This window comes from Macaca fascicularis, chromosome X, assembly GCF_037993035.2.
Source record: "Macaca fascicularis isolate 582-1 chromosome X, T2T-MFA8v1.1".
In the NCBI taxonomy this organism is placed as follows: domain Eukaryota; kingdom Metazoa; phylum Chordata; class Mammalia; order Primates; family Cercopithecidae; genus Macaca; species Macaca fascicularis.
Genome location: NC_088395.1, coordinates 147,926,326 through 147,949,739, shown reverse-complemented (window position 1 = coordinate 147,949,739; position 23,414 = coordinate 147,926,326). Strand labels below are relative to the sequence as shown.

The 23,414-nt window shown below is 43.2% G+C and overlaps 1 protein-coding gene across 1 annotated transcript; it reads right to left on the bottom strand.

The window, feature by feature from the left end:
• Positions 1-17,718: 17,718 nt before the first annotated feature.
• Positions 17,719-22,078, bottom strand: LOC102121505 (uncharacterized). The gene has a single exon (XM_045383495.3). The coding sequence runs from the start codon at positions 22,069-22,071 to the stop codon at positions 18,256-18,258; it is 3,816 nt and encodes a 1,271-aa protein (XP_045239430.2). The 5' UTR covers positions 22,072-22,078; the 3' UTR covers positions 17,719-18,255.
• Positions 22,079-23,414: the final 1,336 nt, after the last annotated feature.

Genomic DNA, 23,414 nt, shown 5'->3' with positions numbered 1-23,414 from the left:
GATGGCTGACAAAGGCCGACTTACAGCTCTTCTTCTCTTAAGGTGGTGTTCTAGGGCCTGACAGGTCACCTGTCTTTATAAGGGGTTTGTTCCCTGGGAACCTGTAGGAGGATGTGAGAGAGCATCTCGGGGCACAGATGGCAGGCAGAGCCCCAGACTCGGAAACTGATAGTAGGTGGGGAGTGCCGGGTGCTTCGTGGTGGGAGGTCTCCGTCCTTTCACAGAGTTCTCTTCTCATTAAGTGGCCAGCCCTGGGGTTCCTCCCTCTGCTTAACTGAAGCTGCCCTCCTCAGAGAAATCTTTTTCTCTGACTGACTCCTAAAATGGAAGTCAGAAAGTTGTACATCTGGCAAGCTTGATGTCCTCCAGAGCTGGCCACAGGCGCAGGGACAGGGGAGGGGCACTACCATCCATGGGCATTCCATTCCAACCTTCCTAGGGGCTGTGCCTGGACTCCCGAAACTGCCTGAGCTCCCTGCCTCTAGCCATCTGAGTCTTTCACCTCCAAATAAGCCCCTCCCATCCCTGAGACCTTCAAGGTGGAAGGGAGGGAGAATCGCATCCACCCACAGTGGGACTGGGCCTCCTAGGGCCTATACTCTCTCGCTCTTCTGTCCAGACAGCAACCTTTCTTCTAAAATCCATTCCAAATCCTTCCCCTTTACTGCTGTGTGTGAAGTTAAGATCAGCTCTCACCTAGCCTATGTCAAAGGCTTCCTTATTGTTGCTTCTTTGCCTATTCTTGTCCCAGAAAAAAAACGTCATCTGTTCAGCAGCCCGGGACCCTTTTAAAAAATCCAATTCGTGTTTATTTTTTAATATACACACATCAGATTTAATTATGAGGTGAAGTTATATGTGTTTTGGCAAATGTATTGAGTACTACATTTACCTCCCAAGTATCATACTGACCAGTTCCATCACCCTACATGTCCCGTGTGCATCCGATTTGAGGTCAGTCACTACACTTCTCCACAGCTCCTAGCAACTATGCTCTCTTTTCAGTTCACATTATTTTAACTTTCACAGTTTCTCATATGCGTAAGTCCATAAAATACGAGTTTAAAAGTGTGGCTGTATCATTTTTCATTACAACTAGCAAGGAATGAGAATACCCGTTGTTCCATATCCTCGCTTACATTTGGCATTTTAGATTTTCAGATTGTAGTCATTCAAACAAGTGTGCATTCCAATTTTTTTTTGTATTTTGTTTGCATCTCTTTAATGACAAATGACGTTATATGCTTCTTTGCAGTGTGTATATCCTCTTTGGTAAAATGTCTGTTCAAATTATTTGCATCTTTTAAAAAACTAACAGACTTCATTTTTAGAGCATTGTTAATCCAAAATTACAAAGAGAAAACCTCATCAAAAGTACAGAGATTTCCTAAATATCTACACCATCCTCCTGCCCTGCCCCATGCATGTGCGCGCACGCACACACACACACACACACACACACACACACACAGTGTCTCCTATTATTTACATTTTGTATTATTATGGCATGCTTGCTACAGTTTATTTGACTTCTATTGATGCCTCATTATTAAGTCAAGTCCACAGTTTACATCAGAACTCACTCAACATTGGGGATGCTATACTTTTTGATACGTGTGTAATAGCAAATATTCATCATTCCATTATCATACAGAATTGTTTCACCATCCTAAATCTCCTGTGAACTCCACCTATTTATCAATTCCCCATGTCCCACCCCCAACCCATCAGCCCGTGGAAACTACTGGTATTTTTAGTGTACTCATAGTTGAGTGTTCCAGAGTATTGTATGACTGGAATCTTACATTATGTCGCCTTTTTAGGTATTCTTCTTTCACTTAGAAATATGCATTCATGATTCCTCCAGGTCTATCTCACTAAGCGCCTGAAAGTTCCTGTTGCTCAACATGCATGTCGACATTTGATGTTGCAGTGTTTGGGAATTCAGCCATTCTCCTGGGGGTCGAGTGCTATCTCCTAGTTGTTTTAATTTGCATATCTGTAATGACATAGGACATTCGACAGTGTTATGTGCTTATTTTCCATTTGTATATGTTTTTGCTGGCATATCGTTTCAGATTATCTTGCCCATTTTATATTTGGTTTTCTTTTTCCTCATGATTGGATTTGCAGAGTTTTGTGACTTTCTCACAGTTTTGGAGTCTGGTGGTCCAAGAGCAAAGTGTACACAAGGTTGGTTCCTGCTGAGGGCTGTGAGGGCAGGATGCTTTCCAGGCTCTCTCCCTGCCTTGTAGATGGCTGTCTTCACTCCGTGTATGTTCACATGGTCATCCCTCTACTCATAGCACGGTGTCCAAATTTCCCCTTTTTATAATGACTCCCATCATATTGGATTAGGGACGGCATTAATAACCACATTTTTTAAACTATTAGTTTAAGTTCATGGTGCATGTTCAGGATGTGCAGCCTTTTTATGTATGTAAATGTGTGTCATGAAGGTTGGTTATATGCATTATTTCATCACCCAGGTATTAAGCCAATATCCATTAGTTATTTTTCCTGACCCTCTCCCTCCTCCCACCCTCTGCCCTCTGGTAGGCCTTAGTGTGCATTGTTCCCCTCTATGTGTCCTTGTGTTCTCAACATTTAGATCCCACTTGTAAGTGAGAACATTTGACATTTGGTTTTCTGCTCCTCTGTTACTTTGCCAAGGATAATGGCCTCCAGCTTCATCTATTTTCCTGCAAAACTCCTGATCTCATTCCTTTTCCTGGCTGCATAGTATTCCATGGTATATATATATACCACATGTTCTTTATCCAGTCTATCATTGATGGGCATTTCGGTTGATTCCATGTCTTTGCTATTGTGAATAGTGCCTCATTGAACATACACTTGCATATGTCTTAATAATAGAACCATTTATATTCCTTTAAATATATGCCCAGTAATTGGTTTGCTGGCTCAGTGAATGCTATTTTGGTCTCTTCGTCTTTGAGAATTTGACAGACTATTTTCTCCAACAGTTGAACTGATTGACATTGGCACCAACAGAGTAAAAATATTCCTTTTTCTCCACAACCTCACCATGATCTCTTATTTTTTTGACATTTTAATAATAGCCATTCTGTCTGGTTGAGGTGGTATCTCACTGGAGTTTTGATTCGCATTTCTCTAGTGATCAGTGATGTTGAGCTTTTTTCATATGCTTCCTGGCAGCATGTATGTCTTCTTTTGGAAAGTGTCTGTGCATGTCCTTTGCCCACCTTTTAATGGAGTGGTTTTTTTCTTGTAAATTTGTTTAAATTCCTTGGAGATGCTGGATATTAGACCTTTGTCACGTGCACAGATTGCAAAAATTTTCTCCCATTCTCTGGGTTGTCTGTTTACTCTGTTGATAGTTTCTCTTGTTCTGCAGAAGTTCTTTACTTTAAATACATCCTGTTTGTCAATGCTCGCTTTTGATGCAACTATGTTTAGCATCTTTGTCATGTAATTTTCTCCTGTGCCTATTTCCTGAATGGTATTGCCTAGGTGTTTTCTAAAGTTTTTATAGTTTTGGGGTTTCATTGAAGTCATTAATCCACCTTGAGTTATTTTTGTATATGGTGTAAGGAAGGGGTGTAGTTTCAATTTTCTGCATAAGGCAAGCCTTTGTTCAACAAGGAGTCCTTTACCAATTGCTTGTTTTTGTCATGTTTGTCAAAGTTCAGATGGTTTTAGGTGTGCAGTCTTATTTTGGGTTCTCTATTCTATTTCATTGGTCTATGTGTCAGTTCTTGTACCAGTACCATACTGTTTGGTTACTTTAGATTGTAGTATAGTTTGAAGTCAGGTGGCGTGAAGCCTCTAGCTTTGTTCTTTTTGCTTAGGATGGCCTTGGCTATTTGGTTTCTTTTTTGGTTACATATGGATTTCAAAATAGGTTTTTTTTCTAGTTGTATGAGGAATGTCAGTAGGAGATTAGTGGGAATAGCACTGAATCTATAAATTGCTTTGGGCAGTATGGCCACTTTCATGATACTGATTCTTCTTACCCATGAGGATGGAATGTTTTTCCATTTGCTTGTGTCATCCCTGATTTATTCGAGCAGAGATTTATCTTTCTCCTTGTAGAGATACTTCACTTCCCTTGTTAGTTGTATTCCTAGCTATATTATTCCTTTTGTGGCAAATGTGAAAAAAGTTCAGTCATGATTTGGCTCTCACCTTGCCTGTTATTGGTGTATAGGACTGCTAGTGATTTCTGTACATTGATTTTGTATCCTGAGACTTTGCTTTAAGGTATGTTCCCTCAACACCTAATTTATTGAGAGTTTTTAACATGAAGGAATGCTGAATTTTATCAAAAACTTTTTCTGCATCTATTGAGATAATCACGTGGTTTTTATCTTTGTTTCTGTTTATTTGATGAATCATATATGTTGATTTGCATGTTTTGAACCAATCTTGCATCCCAGAAATCAAGCCTACTTGATCCTGGTGGATAAGCTTTTTGATATGCTGCTGGATACGGTTTGCCAGTATTTTGATGAGCATTTTTGCATCAATGTTCTTCAAGGATATTGACCTGAAGTTTTCTTTTTTTGTTTGTTTGTTTGTCTCTGCCAGGTTTTGCTATGAGGATGATGTTGGCCTCATAGAATGAGTCAGGGAGACGTTCCTCCTTTTCCAATTTTTTTGGAATTGTTTCAGTAAGAATAGTATCAGCTCTTCTTTAATAACCACTTTGAACTTACTTGCCTCTGAAATAATCCTGACTCCAAATAATGCCACATGTAAACTTCAACATAAGAATTTAGTGGGGATGCAACTGAACCTATAATAGTGGAAAGGGAAGTGGCAGACCTATATGTATATTATTACCCATGTGTAGTTATAAACACACACACATGCTCATATATATATAAATTATATTTTTAAAACCACATCTATCTTTCTCAAAATTCTAAATCAGCTTTTAAATGTAAACACCATATGGTTGTTTGTGGAAACTTCTGAATAGGGGGCTGAATTTTGGAGGAACTTTCCAAAGGGGAGAATTGTGATTTCTACCTCTTTTCTAAATTTTGCAACAGAAATATATGCAGTATTTATTTGTAAGGAAAATATTGAAATAAGCCTAAGAAAAGCATGAGGAGCAGTCCAGTAGGAAGATAAAATATGGTAAGCTCATGGAACAACAACAACAAAAAATCCTTGAAATTTACATGACTTAACACAACAAGTTTATTTTTTGGCACAGAAATTCTGATTTTAGTTGGCAGGGTGTTATGGGCTGAATTATGACTCACTCCAAAAATTCATATATCCAAGTCTTCAAACCCAGTATCCCAGAATGTGACTGTATTTGAAGACAAACTTTGAAGAGGTAATTAAGTTTAAATTTTTTTTGTATTATTAGTAGAGACAGGGTTTCACCATGTTGAACAGGCTGGTCTTGAACTCCTGACCTCTGGTGATCCACCTGTCTCAGCCTCCTAAAATTCTGGGATTACAGGCATGAGCCACTGCTCCTGGCCAGGAATCTTAACATAAAAAGGACACCATAGCTTGGATAACTGAAATAGGAGTAATTTATAACCAAGGTATCAGAGTAAATTCTTTCTTTTAGCAACACGCTTTTTATGTTCATCCCTGTCTTTCCACGTCTGGCAGACCTTTTCTTTTTATGGCTGCATAGTAATCCATTGTATAGGTGTATCACAGTTTGTTTATACTGTTGGTGGGAATGCACATTGGTAAAACCACTATGGAGAACAGCTTGGAGACTCTTCCAAAAATGAAAACAATACTACCATACTATCCAGTAACCCCACTCCTCGGTATTTACCCCAAATGAAGGAAATCAGTACACTGAAGAGATACCCGCACAACCATGTTCACTGCAGCATGATTAACAGTAGCCAAGATTGGAAAGCAACCTAAGTGTCCATCAGCAGATGACTGCATAAACAAATTATATCACATATACACAATGGAGTACTATTCATCCATAAAAGCAATGAGACCCTGTCGTTTTCATCAACATGGGTGGCACTGGAGGTCATTATGGTAAGTGAAATAAGCCAGGCACAGAAAGACAAATTTCACATGTTCTCACTTACTTGTGGAGGCTAAAAATCAAAACAATAGTGTTCATGGAGATAAAGTGTAAAAGGATGGTTACCTGAGGCTGAGAAATGTAGAGGGGTGCTGGGGGAGAAGTGAGGATGGCTAATGTTTACAAAAAACTGTTAGAGAGAATCAATAAGACTTAGTATTTGCTATCACAACAGGGTGACCATAGTCAAAATGAGTTAGTTGTACTTTTTGAAATAACTAAAAGAGTGTAATTGGATTGCTTGAAACACAAAGGGTAAATGTCTATGCTGTTGGGTCACTCATTTACCCTGATGTGATTATTACACATAGCAAGCCTATATCAAAATACCTCATGTAACCCATAAGCATATGCAAGTACTATGTAAATGATTATTTACTCAAAGAATAGTGTTGATATTTACCAGGATAAATATCACCTGACATTTATCCACCTTGATGTCCACTCTGATGATGTTCCTTTTGTTGGTGACCTGTTCCTCCTCTCTAGCTGCCTTTAATATTTTTTCTTTCATCTTCACATTGGAGAATATGATGATTATGTGACTTGGGGATGGTTGTCTTGTATAGTACCTCACAGAGAGTCTCTGGATTTCCTGAATTTGAATGTTGACCATCCAACAGGAGTGGAGTAATTTTTGTGAATGATACCCTCAAATTTGTTTTCCAAGTTGCTTGTTCTTTCTCCCTGTCTTTTAGGGATGTCAATGTGTTGCAGGACTGGTCTCACTACATAATCTCAAATATCTTGGAGGTTTAAGGCATTATTTTTTATTCTTTTTCTATATAATTTTTTTCTGACTGAGTTGATTCGGAGAACTGGTTTTCAGGCTCAGAGATTTTTCCTCTGTTGGGTCTATTCTGTTTTTACTACTTTTAATTGCGTTCTGAGATTCCTTCAGTGAGATTTTTGGCCTTATCTGTTCTGCTTGGTTCCTTCTTAAAATGGCCATTTCATCTTTCAGCTTTTATATCATTTTATTGGATTCCTCAGATTCCTTGAATTTGGTTTTGACTTTCTCCTGAATCTCGATGATCTGTGTTCCTATCCAGATTCTAAACTCTCTGTCTCTCGTTGCAGCCATTTCACCCTGCTTTAGAACCATTGCTGCAGAATTAGTGTGGTAGTGAGGAGGGAAGAAGGGGCTCTGGTTTCTGGAGTTGCTAGAGTTCTTGTGCTGGTTCTTTCTTATCTGTGTGGGCTGATGTTCCTTTGCTATTTGAAGTTACTACATTTTGAATGGATTTTTTATTCTTTTATACTCCTTGATGCCCTTGAGGGTTTCACGGTGGTGGGTTCTGTCAAGAAGCTTCATTTCTGGAAGATGTTAGGGGAAAAAAGCTCAGGTCAGTACTCTCGGGCTGTGTGCTCCACCTTTGGGGACTGGTACCAGGCCCACATCATTGTTCTCTGTCCCTGTGATGTAAAGCAGCCGCTCTGCTAGAGACACCGAGGTGTTCCTTGTCCACCGACCACAACACTCTGCTGGGAGTTGCTGTCTAAAGTGCTTCACTGGGGCAGCAGCAGCAGCATCTATGCTCAAATGCGCATACCACCAGCAACAGCGGAATGGCCCAGCTTATTAATAGATGAAAATACATGAATTTCCTACGTATAAAATCAGCATACGAAAAATAAACTTTGTTTCTCTGCAGCAACAATGAATATGAAAATAAAGAAAACATAACCTCTAACCTATCATTCCAAACATTAAATACCTTAAAAAAAACTAACAAACCAAAGTAAAACGTTACAGAAAAACCATTTACATGTCATTCAAAAATATTAATGAAGACCCACAGGAACATAAAATAAAATAAATTCATCGGAACGAAGTTTCAATAGTTTTCCTTAAAACAGAATCGATAGAATAATTGTAATCCCAAATCACAACAACCAAATGCCTTTGGACATGAAGGCATCTATGAATCACCTGATTCTAAAATATAAAGACATGCAAACAGCCAAGCATAGTCAATATACTCTTGAAAAACTGCAATTCATCCAACAGATAGTAAGAATTACAAAGTAGCTATTGTATGAAGCTTTGGCTATCTGGGTGCACGGATTAACACATAGACCAATGGAACTGAATGGAAATTCCTGAAAAACAAAACCAACAAAACACGTATAAATGCAAGCTTAATTGATTAAAATGTGTTGCAGCTTTAGCACTGGAGACTGTCTTGTTGAAATAAGTATCAGTGGAACAACTAAATATCCATATAAAAAACCTTAATGTAAGTGCAACCCTTTTTCATGTTATACAAAAATGCAATTACAGGGAAATTCAAAACCTACTTTAAAAATGTTTATTATAAAAACTTCAAAAATACAGAAATGCACGGAATAATAAACAAGTCTTTGTACAGATTATCTTTTAGTGAGTCAGCAGGATGAGTAAATTAGAGCATCAGTAAGGCTGGAGTTGAAAGAACTGAAAGACTCTGGGGTCAGTGGTCTCTTCAGTAACAAGAGGAGCGAGATGATATGAGTCAAAGAGGAACAGAGGAAATGGCACCTCCTCTCTCCCTCTTGTTTCACCCACAGAAGGCCTAGTTGCTTTCATAAGCCTTTGCTTTTTGAGAGTAGAACTTAGATCTCAATAGTAACTGGAGGAAGGCTACCTGGGACCATGATGGATTTATTCCCCCTCTTACTTGAACCGTCCTCCTCCTGACCCCTGGAAGTCTGGTGATTCAAGAAACATAACCCGAACAGTTCTATTCCAGACAGTCATGATGGAGGCTGCTGTGCTGATGACAGACACCCTGACCAGGTCCACAAACACTTTACTAACTTAGTGGCAGTGCCAGGTTGCTCACATGATAGGAGTAGAGGCCTATCTCCCTCTCCACATGGATAAGACCTCCACATACTTCTGTTCAGCTGCTCTTACTCCTGACAGTACTCTCAGGAGGATTCATAGCCCTGAGATTCCAAAAAACGTGATTGTGGCTTTGCCAGAGATTACCCTGAGGAATGGGGTGCTCTGCACCCACTATGGTCAGGATCAACTCAGCTGTTCATGGGCTGACCTCCTTCCTTAGCTTCGTCTCCATGTCCCAGGGGCAGTTGGCCTCTGCTCATAGCCAGGATTGGTGGATCATCAAACCTCAGCGCTCAAGGTGGAAATCCACACACAAGGGAGCTCTTCTCCCAGACTGGGAGGCAGCTGGCGGGTAAATTCCAGCTCTGGCCCCCATGTCCTTGGGAATTATCCTCATGGAGCTTTTCTTCTGAGGTCCCAAGAAGGGAGCATTAGTTATGGATGGTAAATAGAAAATGGCAGCCTATCCTTTTACCTCCTGGTATTGGAAATAAGTCTCCCTTCCAGAAGAGAGAAGGACTAACGTTCTTGGGATTGAATCAGTGGGGAGTGTCAGGGGCCTTTTAAAGGAGTGAACACAGCCCTTCTCCAAACATGCCCCAAATGACTCACCTTCAGTTCCTATTTCTCAGTTAGATTCAGCCTTCCGTGAAGATGCTGCACTGCCAGTGGAAGTTTACCATAGGTGCCATGAATGTAGAATTGTTGGGCACCAGGTTGAAGGAGGGGAGGGCATTCCCAGATTTCAAGGAATAAGAAACATTTGTGCGTGTGTCAGAGTGATTACAAAATACACATGAAGGCTGTCAAAAAGTTGAAAAACCAAAATATGTCTTCATTTGATATTTGTTACCATCAAAGGTGGCACAATTTTTCCTTTTGTGCTTGATATCTCCCTTTATCTTATCACAAATCTAATCCAACAACAACTTTTGTTCCTTCAACCTCTAAAATCCATTCCAAATCCTTCCACTTTTTCAATCTCCATTGCTACTGCTGTGTGTGATCTTAACATTCTCTTTCACCTAGACTGGGCTGAAGTGTTCTTTGTTGCTGCTACTTAAAAAAAAAAAAAAAAATCCCATTCCATGGCATGGATGCAGCCAGAGGCCATTATTCTAAGCAAATTAACACAGTAACAGAAAACCAAATACTACATGTTCTCACTTATAAGTGGGACCTAGAGAGAAGAACACATGGACACACAGAGGGGAGCAACGCACACTGGGGCCTTTCAGAGGGTGGAGAGTGGGAGGAGGGAGAGGCTCAGGAAATACAACAAACGAGTACTAGGCTTAATAGATGGGTGATGAAATAATGTGTACCAGAAACCCTCATGACACAATTTACCTGTGTAACAAACCTGCACTTCTATCTCTGAAAGTAAAAGTTAAAAAAAATTTCAGTTCAGAAGCTCTTTAGTTTAATGAGATCCCATTTGTCAATTTTGGCTTTTGCTGCCGTTGCTTTTACAGAATGGGAGAAAATTTTTGCAATCTACTCATCTGACAAAGGGCTAATATCCAGAACCTACAAAGAACTCAAACAAATTTACAAGAAAAAAACAAACAACCCCATCAAAAAGTGGGCAAAGGATATGAACAGACATTTCTCAAAAGAAGACATTCATACAGCCAACAGACACATGAAAAAATGCTCATCATCACTGGCCATCAGAGAAATGCAAATCAAAACCACAATGAGATACCATCTCACACCAGTTAGAATGGCAATCATTAAAAAGTCAGGAAACAACAGGTGCTGGAGAGGATGTGGAGAAATAGGAACACTCTTACACTGTTGGTGGGATTGTAAACTAGTTCAACCATTATGGAAAACAGTATGGCGATTCCTCAAGGATCTAGAACTAGATGTACCATATGACCCAGCCATCCCATTACTGGGTATATACCCAAAGGATTATAAATTATGCTGCTATAAAGACACATACACACGTATGTTTATTGCAGCACTATTCACAATAGCAAACACTTGGAATCAACCCAAATGTCCATCAGTGACAGACTGGATTAAGAAAATGTGGCACATATACACCATGGAATACTATGCAGCCATAAAAAAGGATGAGTTTGAGTCCTTTGTAGGGACTTGGATGCAGCTGGAATCCATCATTCTTAGCAGACTATCACAAGAACAGAAAACCAAACACCGCATGTTCTCACTCATAGGTGGGAACTGAACAATGAGATCACTCGGACTCAGGAAGGGGAACATCACACACTGGGGCCTATCATGGGGAGGGGGAGGGGGGAGGGATTGCATTGGGAGTTATACCTGATGTAAATGACGAGTTGATGGGTGCAGCACAGCAACATGGCACAAGTATACATATGTAACAAACCTGCACGTTATGCACATGTACCCTACAACTTAAAGTATAATAATAATAAATAAATTTAAAAAAAAATTTCAAAAACACACATAAGATTTAACTATTATGTGAAGTTATACGTATTTTGGCAAATGCATGGAGGCCCATATGTACCATCCAAGTATCATAATGACCAGTTTCATCAACCTAAAATGCTCCCGTGCATCCCATTTGAGGTCAGTCACTGCACTTCTGCAAAGGCCCTGGCAACTACGTTCTGCTTTCAGTTCCTATAGTTTTAGCTTTCACCATGTCATAGGAAGAGGTGCAGAAAACACTGATTTAAAAGTGCACCTATATCAGTTTTCATCACAACCAGCAAGAAATGAGAATTCCCGTTGTTCTATATCCTCTCTTACATTTGATATTTTAGACTGTTGGATTTTAGCAATTGTAATAAGTGTGTATTGCAAACTTCTTTGGTTTTTGTTTGCATCTCCCTAATGACAAATGACATTACATGCCTCTTTCCAATATGTATATCCTCTTTGATAAAGTGTTTGTTCAAATTATCTGCATGTTTTAAAAAAAATAGGCTTCATTTTTAGAGCATTGCTAATCCAAAAATAGAGAGAGAAAACTTCGTCAAAATTACAGAGTTCCCACAGATCTACACCATCCTCCCTGCTCTGCCTCACCCACACAAACACACACACACACACACACACGCACACAGTGTCTCCTATTATTTAAAATGTGTATTATTATAGCACATTTGCTACAACTGATGGATCTGTATTGATACCTATTTATTAAGTCAAGTCCACAGTTTGCATCAGGATTCACTCAACATTGTGGTTTTGATAAGTGTGAAATGGCCAGTATTCATCATTACAGTATCATACAGAATTGTTTCACCATCCTAAATCTCCTGTGTACTCCACCTATTGATCGATCCCGCATTCCTTAATTCCAACCCCTGAGCCCTTGGAAACCACTAATATGTTTAGTGTATTCAGCTTGCCTCTTCCAGAATATCGTATGACCAGAATCATACATTATGTCGCCTTTTTATATTTTCTCCTTTCACTTAGCAAAAGGCTTTCACGATTCCTTCAGGTCTGTCCCACTAACAATGATTGAAAGTTCCTGTTCCTCAATACATGTGTGAACATTTGTTGGTTCACTGTTTTGGGTTTCAGCCATTCTTCTGGGTCTGTAGTGTTGTATCTTAGTTGTTTCAATTTGTGATTCGCTAATCATGTATGACATTGTATTATTCTGTTTTCACACGGCTATAAAGAAATGCCTGAGATGGAATAATTTATAAAAGAAAGAGGTTGAGTTGACTCCCAGTTCCACACGGTTGGGGGAGGCTTCAGGAAACTTATGATCATGGTGGAATGCGAAGGGGAAGCAGGTACCTTTTTCACAAGCTGGCAGGAAGAAGAAGCACAAAGGAGGACCTTCGAAACACGTATAAAATCATCAGATCTCGTGAGAACTCACTCACTACAAGGGGAAGAGCATGGGGGAAACTGCCCCCATGATCCAATCACCTCCCTCCCTTGACATGTGGGGATTAAAATTTGAGTTGAGATTTCGGTGGGGACACAGAGCCATATAACCATATCAGAAATTGAACAGTTGTATACGATTACTTTCTATTCTTATATATCCTTTGGTGGGGTACCCATTTAGAATATTTTGTCCATTTTCAATTAGGTTTTCTGTTTTCCTATAATTGAGTTTCAGCGTTTTGTGCATATTTGAATATATATCTTTTATCAGATACATGTTTCACAAAACATTTATCCCAGTCTCTGGCTTGTTTTTTCTCTTAGCAGTCTTTTAGAGTAGAAGTTGCTAATTTTAATGAAGTCCAATTTGTATCTCTTTTCTTAGATGTTGGCACTTTTGATGTTGCATCTGACAAAGTCACCACCAAACTCAAGGTCAACTAGGGTTTGCACCTGTAAATTTGATCAAAATTTTGGTGATGCATCTAAAAAAGTCATTACCAAACCCAAACTCACCTAGGATTTTCACTCCTAAGTTTGAATAAGGTTTAAAATTCTGATAAAATATGTTTGTCAACAAATGAATTATTTCCACATAAACAAATGTGTAGTGAAATTAATTGGTGAAACTTTTGGTGGAAAAAGACAGCAACATTTTAAAAAGTATGAAATTATTCATACCCTGTTCACTTCTACTCAGCTTCTACATTGATATGTATTCCTTATAAGGAATTTCAGGCATTTGTCCCAGAATTTATGCTCAAACATGTAGATTATATTTATCCCAATTTTAGCCACAAAGAAAAAGCAAATATGTGTTCATCAGGAGGAGGTAGGTCCAGTCTGTTATTGTACAGAAATAAATTGGCATTTTCGGGAGAAGTTGCCAAAGTAAGGCAGATCTCTATGTGCTGTCATGGAAAGATGCTGGGTACATTTTAATAAGTGAGTATCATGGTATGTTAGGGTTGCAATAGCAAAGTACTGCAACCTGGATGACAAAACAACAGAAATTCACTGTCTCACAGTTTTGGAATCTGGTAGCCCAAGAGCAAAGTGTACACAAGATTGATTCCTTATGAGGGCTGTGATTGCGGGATGTTTTCCAGGCTTCTCTCCATGCCTTGTACCTAGCTGTCTTCCCTCCGTGTCTACTCACATTGTCATCTCTCTACTCGTATCTCTATGTCAAAATATCCCCTTTTTATAGCGACTTCCATTAAGGCCAGCATTAATAACCTCATTTTAATTTGATTATCTTTGAACTAATCCTATCTCGAAATGAATGCCACATTTTAATTTCAATGTAGAAGTTTGTGGTCGAGGCAATGGAACTTATAATAGTGGCAAAGGTAAGTGGCAGATCTATATGTGTATCATTATATCATTACACGTGTGTGTATACATACATATATATGTATACATAAAATAGCACACCCATCTTTATGAAAGCCCAAAATCGAAAATCATATTTACAATTTGCATGGTCCCACTGTTACTTGTGGGAACTTCTGAGTAGGAGGCTGAGTCTTGGAGGAAGTTTGTAAAGACAACAATGCCATTTCTATGTACTTTTAGAATTTTTTTGCAACAAAAATACACGCACCATTTACTTTTAAGTCAAATATTGAAATGACCCTAAGAAAAGGAAGAGGAGCACTCCTGTAGTCACATTAACAGTAACCTGATGGAAGAGAAAAAAGTCCCTGAAAGTTAAATGGCTTAACACGAGTTTATTTTTGTGCAAATAAATTCTGATTTAAGTTGGCAGGGTGTTGTGGGCTGAATTGTGTCCCTCTTTCCAAGTTCATATATCCAAGTCTCAACCTCCAGTACTGCAGAGTATCACTGTATTTGGAAACAGACCCTTTGAAGAGGCAACTAATGTAAACTGAGATCTTATGGTTAGGATCATATTCAATATGACTGGTGTCCTCATAAGAAGAGCAGATTAAGACACAGACACACAGACCAAGGAACAACCATGGCAGAATTCACTGAGACAGTGGCCATCAGCAAGCCACGAAGAGGCCAGGGAAGAAATCAAACTGGCCAACACCTTGATCTTAGATATTTAGCCTCCAGAAATGTGAGAAAATACAATTCTATCATTGAAGTCACCCAGCCTGTGGTTCTGTGTTATGGTGTAAGAAACTAACCCACAGCGGATCCTGGCTTTCAATTCAGACAGGAATCCAAGCTGCTTTCACCTTGTAGCTCCACGTCACAACAGATATCAACTGCTGAACAGAAATGGAAGCATGGGAATGATGCACTGGTTTCTGTCTACAAATGAACCAGCCAGGAAGGCGAGCTAGACAAGACAGAGGCGGGCACTTGTAGCCTCTTCCACATGTTATTACGGTGCTCAATGAAAAGCAACTATTATAATTGACGACAGTAAGTCTGTTCATTCCTTGGGATTGTTTCTGGGAATGTCTGCATAACCTTGAAATCTTCCAAGATTTTCTTGCACCTATAAGGTGACTGGTGGTTTCAAATACAGGATTACATCCAGTTTTAAAACAATTCTGTAAGTCTTCACAGGGAGGGTCAACATTAATCCCTCAATATCACTTGGCACTGTCCTTTAGTAACCTATATAATTTATTTAGGCTGAGAATTCTCTCATATTTTTGGTGTATGAAAAATAACCTACCCTTTGAGCCTCTGCTACCCTGCATAGGACGGAACATTCCTGAACAGCTATACATGTGCCTGTGGTTCCCTGCAAGCCAGGATTTTCCTGTGGAGCAGGTACACACACAAGACACAGTGGAAGGATGTTTTAACTATTGCTTATTTCTCATCAGAGCTGGCATGTCCCCCAAAGTACCCTGGTCACCTTCTAGGCAGTCTTCAAGATTTTGTTATTGTTTTGTTTTGTTTTGTTTTTTTTCAGAAAATCACCTTCTAGTAGATCATATATAATGTGATGTCTATAGCCTTTCCTCATCCACAAAGTTTATGAAGGAAATATTGGCATGTGATAATCTACAAAAGCTTATTCATCTCTGTTTGTGTTCAGTGCCCTGTTTCAAATAATGCATCGCATTAAAATCATACTGCAAGTATCAAATATTAGGAAGATTTCAAATAGGTTATATCTGACCTTAGGATTACATGCCACAAACCCATATGTTATGTGGAAAATCAGATTTTACTCTGCAGCCTATGTGGAAATATGTTGAGTGTGTGTTGAAGATGTTCAGCCTAGGTATGGAAATGTCACTATCCAAAGTGAATATTCACATCGAAGGGCCTTTATCATGGAGGAGCCACAGGGAGGGATGGATCACTCAGGGAACTTCTCCAGGGACACACAGTGGTCTATGTCAGGGAAAGGGCAGATGTCTCTGGGCTCTTGCACTGAGGGCTGGGCACAGGTTTCAGAGGCAAGACCACAGTGAGAAGTTAGTCAGCACGCCAGCTTCCAGAGTTGCACAAGGGAGCACACAGGGGAGATCAACTGGAGGGTGCTGTAATGTGGGAAAGGCCTGGGGCTGGACAAAAGCACTGGCACCCAGACACAGTCAGCTCTCAAGAAACCTAGGGCTCATAACAGGAAGAATTTAGCTAAAGAAAGCCCAAACGATCCCTGAATGGTACTGATTCCCATTGTCACCTTTCTTCTCTAGGCCCATCTAAATGCTTTGTCACAGGTTTCTTCTTTATGTTACCTGGAAGACATTAGGAAATGTGAAGAGAAGTGACTTAACAGGAAGAAGGCTATGCTCAGGCTGAGAGGAGTGGGGACAGTGTGGGTCTAGATGATTTCAGAACTCAAGCCCCAGCCCAGTCACTTTCTAATCATGTGATCATCATGGGATCTTGGGGAATTTGTCATGAACTATAACCTCAGCTTCTTCGTCTGTAAAACGGGTTTGATAATCCCTGTGCTGTAGAATTGCTGGAATGTATGTAATGTGAGTAAAACACCTGGCACACAGCTTGGCATGTCTTGGAATTTTAATAAATGGCAGTTGTCATCAATATGATTATAACCCCAAAGTCTACCATTGTCTTTTAAGAAAAATTCAGCTCATGTTTTTTTATCCAAAACGTCAAAGAGAACATCCAGCTGAATATGTCATGGAATATGAACTGAACCAAAAGTTTGGCTTCGTAAATATAACTCAGGACATTTACTATCTAAAAGGATATATTGTATCATTCAGCTAAGGAGAGGCTTGCACAGCTGCATACAAATCAAAGATTGTAGACTTTGAGTTAAGGACCAACTCCTTTTCACCTTCCCCACTGATCATCCACCTAACCACTCGTTTTATTAAAGCTCCACTAAAAATCTACACATTGCTTAGACTTGTCCACATTACTTTCAGAAGAACCCAACAAAAAGTCCTGTCAATGGAATGGGCTTGGGCTCTCCCAGGCCAGGCAAATGAGTGTCAGCCCGGAGGCTTCTGAGCACCACATCAAGGAATTCTAACCACATTTCTCAGGAAACCCTTGCAGATGATGGGGATCAACCACCTAGTCCTTGCACTGTGTTCACGCTCCCCAGTGACAGAGCCACAGGACACCTTCCATGACTTCCCCATGTGGAGACTCCTCTCTGCTTCATCCTCCACCCAGAGCCAACTGCTCAAGTAGTTTTCCATTCCAGGCTTTTCTCTCACCTTCTGAGAATCTGGGCCCTGCCACCACCCGGCTTCATAACAATCAGCTCCCACAGAAGCACCTGCAGTTTCCCAAAGCCCAAAACTGCCTTAGCTCAGAGCCTTTTTACTCAAAGCCTCCATCTGGAGTCTCACCTCCCCACTCCTTTTGAAACTTACTCTTTAGATTGTAGAGAAAATCTTACCACATTCCTGATATGGCGTCTGTAGCTACACTCTACCGTTTTAGGGGTAGGGATAAGTCTTGCTTTTAATAGTAACTTCACTATTAACGGTAACTTCTATGAGCAAATGCTGATATGATGGTCATCAAATAAACGAGTCACAGGCACTTTTATTTATTACAATTTACTTTTTGCTGCTTTCTTACATAAGCCAAGCAAACCAGGTATGTATCTTTACTTTTCAAGAACAACAAACTAAAGGGCCTGAGGAAATGCAAATATTAACAATCCTTTACTTTGTTCCAGTATTTAACTGTAGAGTTCCTTCACAGTTTCAAGAAAATTCCTACAGCAATACCACATTCACCTGTGACACATCACAAAATGAGGCAGGTGTTCCCAATGTGGTGTGTTTGTGTGTGTTTTTGTTTTTACAAAATATCAAACTGTTACTCTTAAACCAGATAAACAGCAATACATGTGTGACTAATATTTGTAAACTAAGATTCTGAAGCTATTTAAACCTGTCATTAATAGGAAAAGCATTTGAAAAATACCCAAAAGGAAAACAGGTAAATCCCTTAACCGCCCATATGGAACAGAAGTGCAAACAGCACTGTGTTCTCTCCAGCCTCACCCGAGCCCTCCACCACGTAGAAACTCGACCGCCTCTTCAAACTCAGAGGGAATAATCTACCCCAGACTTCACTCAGAAGAGAAGCTGGGGGACACGACACTGGAGCTTGCACTGTCTGTGGCAGTGGAGTCATCTGTGGTGTCAATTATGGCCTGGGCTCTCTCTTCCACATCTTTCAAAGCCTCCTTGTACGAGGGTGGAAAGGAAATAGGGACGGTATTGTTGAGCATGGCCAAAAACTCCACTACTTTCCTCTTACTGATTTCTGAATGAGCTCTTGGACCCCACAGGAATTCGTAACGTGGAGGAGCAGTGTTGGGCACCTCCCGGTACTCTAGGTAATGTTCCTGCACCCAAACTTTAGTGAGGAGCTCTCTGGGCTCCCCAAAGATAAAGTGCTCCCTCCCAGCACGCACCCCTATTCCACTCAGCACATCCCAGATGACCTCCTCAGAGGCACAGGTGCCCTTCATGAAGATGATACTCAGAACAAGAAACAAGAGGTGGTTCTGGGGCACGCCCTGCTCATCACTCACACTGCCCTCACAGCTGAGCTCTAATGTGTTTACAAAGACGTAGGAGTCCTCAGGGTCCACCTCTCTCAGGGAAATGCCAAAAAGAATCTCTATGAACTCACGGGCTTTCCTGAAGATCATAGGAAAGTAGCCCCTGTACCTGTTGATGACATTTGTCACCATCTCTGCCTTTGTGACAGGCTGCTTCGCTTGATATTTGAGGAGAAGAAACCGCACCAACTCGTCTACCTTTTCATCCAGTGTATAAGTGAACAAGGGCTCGCTCTCTATCAAGGACTCACTGTCTGTCAAGGACTCGCTCTCTAGCAAGGTGTCTGAGGTGCTTGTATCTTCATCTACTGGGCTGCTGGACTCTTCACTGACTGGGCTCAAGGAAGTGGAGGAGGAGAAGGAGCTCACAGCACTCTGGAGAGGAGACTGGGCAGGCCCCTCAGGAGGACTCTGAGGACACTCAGGGGAACTCTGGGAAAGACTCAATGAAGTGGACGAGAAGGAGCTGACAGGACTCTGGAGAGGACGCTGCGCAGGCCCCTCAGGAGGACTCTCAGGACTCTCAGGAGAACTCTGGGAAAGACTCAATGAAGTGGATGAGAAGGAGCTGACAGGTCTCTGGAGTGGAGACTGGGCAGGCCCTTCAGGCGGACTCTGAGGACTCCCATGAGGACTCTGCAGAAGACTCGCTAAAGTATAGGAGAAGGAGCTGAGAGGTTTCTGGAGAGGAGACTGAGCAGGCCCCTCAGGGGGTCTCTGAGGTCTCTCAGGGAAACTCTGGAGAAGACTCAGTGAAGTGGAGGAGGAGCAGATAATCACAGGACTCTGGAGAGAAGACTGGGAGTCCTCCCCCTGAGGAGGACTGTGAGGAAAGCGGAGAGGAGACAAGGAGACCTCCCACTCAGGAGGACTCTGAGGAGTCTGGAGAGGAGACTGGGAATCCTCCCCGTCAGGAGGACACGGAGGAATCTGGAGAGGAGACAGGGAGGCCTTCCTCACAGGAGGACTATGAGGAAACTGGAGAGAAGACAGGGAGTCCTCCCCCTCAGGAGGACATTGAGGAATGTAGAGAGGAGACAGGGAATCCTCCCCCTCAGGAGGACTCTGAGGTCTCTTGACAGGAGACTGGGAGTCCATCCCCTCAGGAAGGCTCTGAGGACTATAGAGGGGAGACTGGGCATGCCCCTCAGGAGGGCTCTGAGGACTCTCAGGGAAACTCTGGGGAAGACTCAATGAAGTGGAGGAGGAGCAGATGCTTACAGGACTCTGGAGAGAAGACTGGAAGTCCTCCCCCTGAGGAGGACTATGAGGAAAATGGAGAGGAGACAGGGAGTCCTCCCACTCAGGAAGGCTCTGAGGAATCTGAAGAGGAGACTGAAAGTCCTCCCCCTGAGGAGGACTATGAGGAAAATGGAGAGGAGACAGCGAGTCCTCCCACTCAGCAGGAATCTGGAAAGGAGACTGGAAGTCCTCCCCATCAGGAGGACACGTATGAGTCTGGAGAGGAGACAGAGAGTCCTCTGACTCAGGAGGACTCTGAGGAATCTGGAGATGACACAGGGCGTCCTCCTCCTCAGGAGGACTCTGAGGACTATGGAAAAGAGACTGGGAGTTGTCACCCTCAGTAGGGCTCTGAGGAATCTGGAGAGGAGACTGGGGAAAACCCTCAAAAGTACTTTGAGAACTCTCAGGGGAACTCTGGAAAAGACTCAGTAAAGTGGAGGGGAAGGAGGAGCTCACAGGAATCTGGAGAGGAGACTGGGGAAAACCTTCAAAAGGACTTTGAGTACTCTCAGGGGAACTGTGGAACAGACTCAATAAAGTGGAGGAGATGGAGGAGCTCGCAGGATTCTGAAGAGGAGACTGGACGTCCTCCCACTCAGGAGGACTCTGAGGAGTCTGGAGAGGAGACTGGGGATCCTTCCTGTCAGTAGGACACGGAGGAATCTGGAAAGGAGACAGGGAGGCCTCCCTCACAGGAGGACTATGAGGAAACTGGAGAGAAGACAGGGAGTCCTCCCCTTCAGGAGGACTCTGAGGAATGTAGAGAGGAGACAGGGAATCCTCTCCCTCAGGCGGACTCTGAGGACTCTGGAGAGGAGACTGGGAGTCTGTTCCCTCAGGAGGGCTCTGAGGAATATAGAGAGGAGACTGGGCAGGCCCCTCAGGAGGACTCTGAGGACTCTCAGGGAAACTCTGGGGAAGACTCAGTGAAGTGGAGGAGGAGCAGATGGTTACAGGACTCTGGAGAGAAGACTGGAAGTCCTCCCCCTGAGGAGGACTGTGAGGAAAGCGGAGAGGAGACAAGGAGACCTCCCACTCAGGAGGACTCTGAGGAGTCTGGAGAGGAGACTGGGGATCTTTCCCGTCAGTAGTACACGGATGAATCTGGAGAGGAGACAGGGAGGCCTCCCTCACAGGAGGACTATGAGGAAACTGGAGAGAAGACAGGGAGTCCTCCCCTTCAGGAGGACTCTGAGGAATGTAGAGAGGAGACAGGGAATCCTCCCCCTCAGGAGGACTCTGAGGTCTCTGGAGAGGAGACTGGGAGTCCGTCCCCTCAGGAAGGCTCTGAGGACTATAGAGAGGAGACTGCGCAGGCCCCTCAGGAGGACTGTGAGGACTCTCAGGGAAACTCTGGGGAAGACTCAGTGAAGTGGAGGAGGAGCAGATGGTTACAGGACTCTGGAGAGAAGACTGGAAGTCCTCCCCCTGAGGAGGACTATGAGGAAAGAGGAGAGGAGACAGGGAGTCCTCCCCATCAGGAGGACTCTGAGGACTATGGAGAGGAGACTGGGAGTTGTCTCCATCAGGAGGACTCTGAGGATTCTGGAGAGGAGACTGGACAAAACCCTCAAAAGTACTTTGAGAACTCTCAGGGGAACTCTGGAAAAGACTCAGTAAAGTGGAGGGGAAGGAAGGGCTCACAGGAATCTGGGGAGGAGACTGGGGAAAACCCTCAAAAGGACTTTGAGTACTCTCCGGGGAACTCTGGAATAGACTCAATAAAGTGGAGGAGAAAAAGGAGCTCGCAGGATTCTGGAGAGGAGACTGGATGTCCTCACCCTCAGGAGGGCTCTGAGAAATCTGGAGAGGAGACAGGGAGTCCTCCCCCTCAGGAGGACTCTGAGGATTCTGGAGAGGAGACTGGGAGTCGTCGCCCTCAGGAGGACTCTGAGGAATCTGGAGAGGAGACTGGGAGTCGTCGCCCTCAGGAGGACTCTGAGGATTCTGGAGAGGAGACTGGGAGTCGTCGCCCTCAGGAAGACTCTCAGGAATCTGGAGAGGAGACTGGGAGTCCTCCCCTTCAGGACGACTCTGACGACTCTCAGCGGAACTCTGCAGAAGACTCGACATCCCAGCAGCAGGCATCTGTTTGTCCCCTGGAGAACGCAGAATCAGAGAAGAGGATGAGGATGAGAAGGAAGAAGAGGAGGAGGAGGAGGAGGAGGACGAGGAGGAGGGGAATAAAAAGTGGAAATAGGAAGAGAAAATGGAGGAGGCTTCCTCCTGTCCCTCATCTGGGGGATCCTCTGCATCTACCAACTCCAGTATGAAATTTGGCTTCTGGAAGCCTTGCTGAAAGCTGGGGCATGAAAGGTTTGGAGAGAGAGGCATGATGAATATTGCTCAGGAGCAGCAGGTAAACGTGTGAGCAGGAATGGATATGATGGGATCCCACAGGACTGAGGGAGACAGGGACAGTGCCAGTGGCCTCAGCTGAGAAACTCACCCATGATGGCTCTGACAAAGGCCGGCTTACAGCTCTTCTTCCCTTACGGTGGTGCTCTAGGGCCTCACAGGTCGCCTGTCTTTCTAGGAGGTTTGTCTCCTGGGAACCTGTAGGAGGATGTGAGAAAGCACCTCAGGGCACAGCTGGCAGGCAGAGTCTGAGGCACCAGGAATGACAGTGGGTGGCTATGGGCTGGGTGCTGCCAGGTCTGCCCTGTTTCTGGGGGTAGGGCCCTTGGTACAGAGTCAGGCTGTGCACTCACCTTGACTCCTGGCAGTGCCTGGGCCTCCTCTGCTGTGGTGCTTTTAGGATGTATGTGTCCCTCACACCCAGGTCTTCAACTCCTGGTTCCTGGAGCACCTGCAAGAGGAAGTGAGGGAGACCCTCCAGTTATGACGTCAGCTGGGACTGGCCAGACTCCCAGATTCCCACAGTTCTGAGGTTCGTGGCCCCCTGAGCATTCAATTAGCATTGTCACATGTTCTGAGACAGGGCCAGGCCCCCACCAGTCTGCTGGCCTGAGGCAAAACCTCAGGGCAAACTCCACAGCGCTGAGAGCAGTGGGAGGTAATGACGTGGCAGCCACCTCCCAGCACTCTACCACGGGGGTGATCCGGGTGGCCTCACGTCTGATGCACATGTGACCCCTCAGTCCTCACTCTTGTCCCCAGCAGGGTCTAGGAGTCTTCCCTCTGCCGGCTGGAGGCAGCTCCCCATGCTGACTTGCCAGGGGACCCCCAGAACAAGGCCTCCCCTTCCCCGTCCCCTACACCCCTCACCCAGCAACGAGAGGGCGGCCGCTCAGCCTGAGCCGACTGGGGAGCTCTAGGAGGGCTGATTTGAGGAGCAGGGTGGGAATCTCCGGGAATCCGTCCTCTGAGGTGGGGGTTCCCCTGGTCCTCCTCAATGTCTTCCTATTTATTCCCTAGCGGGCCGGCATCTCCTCCCTTCCTCTGCCGTGAGGACC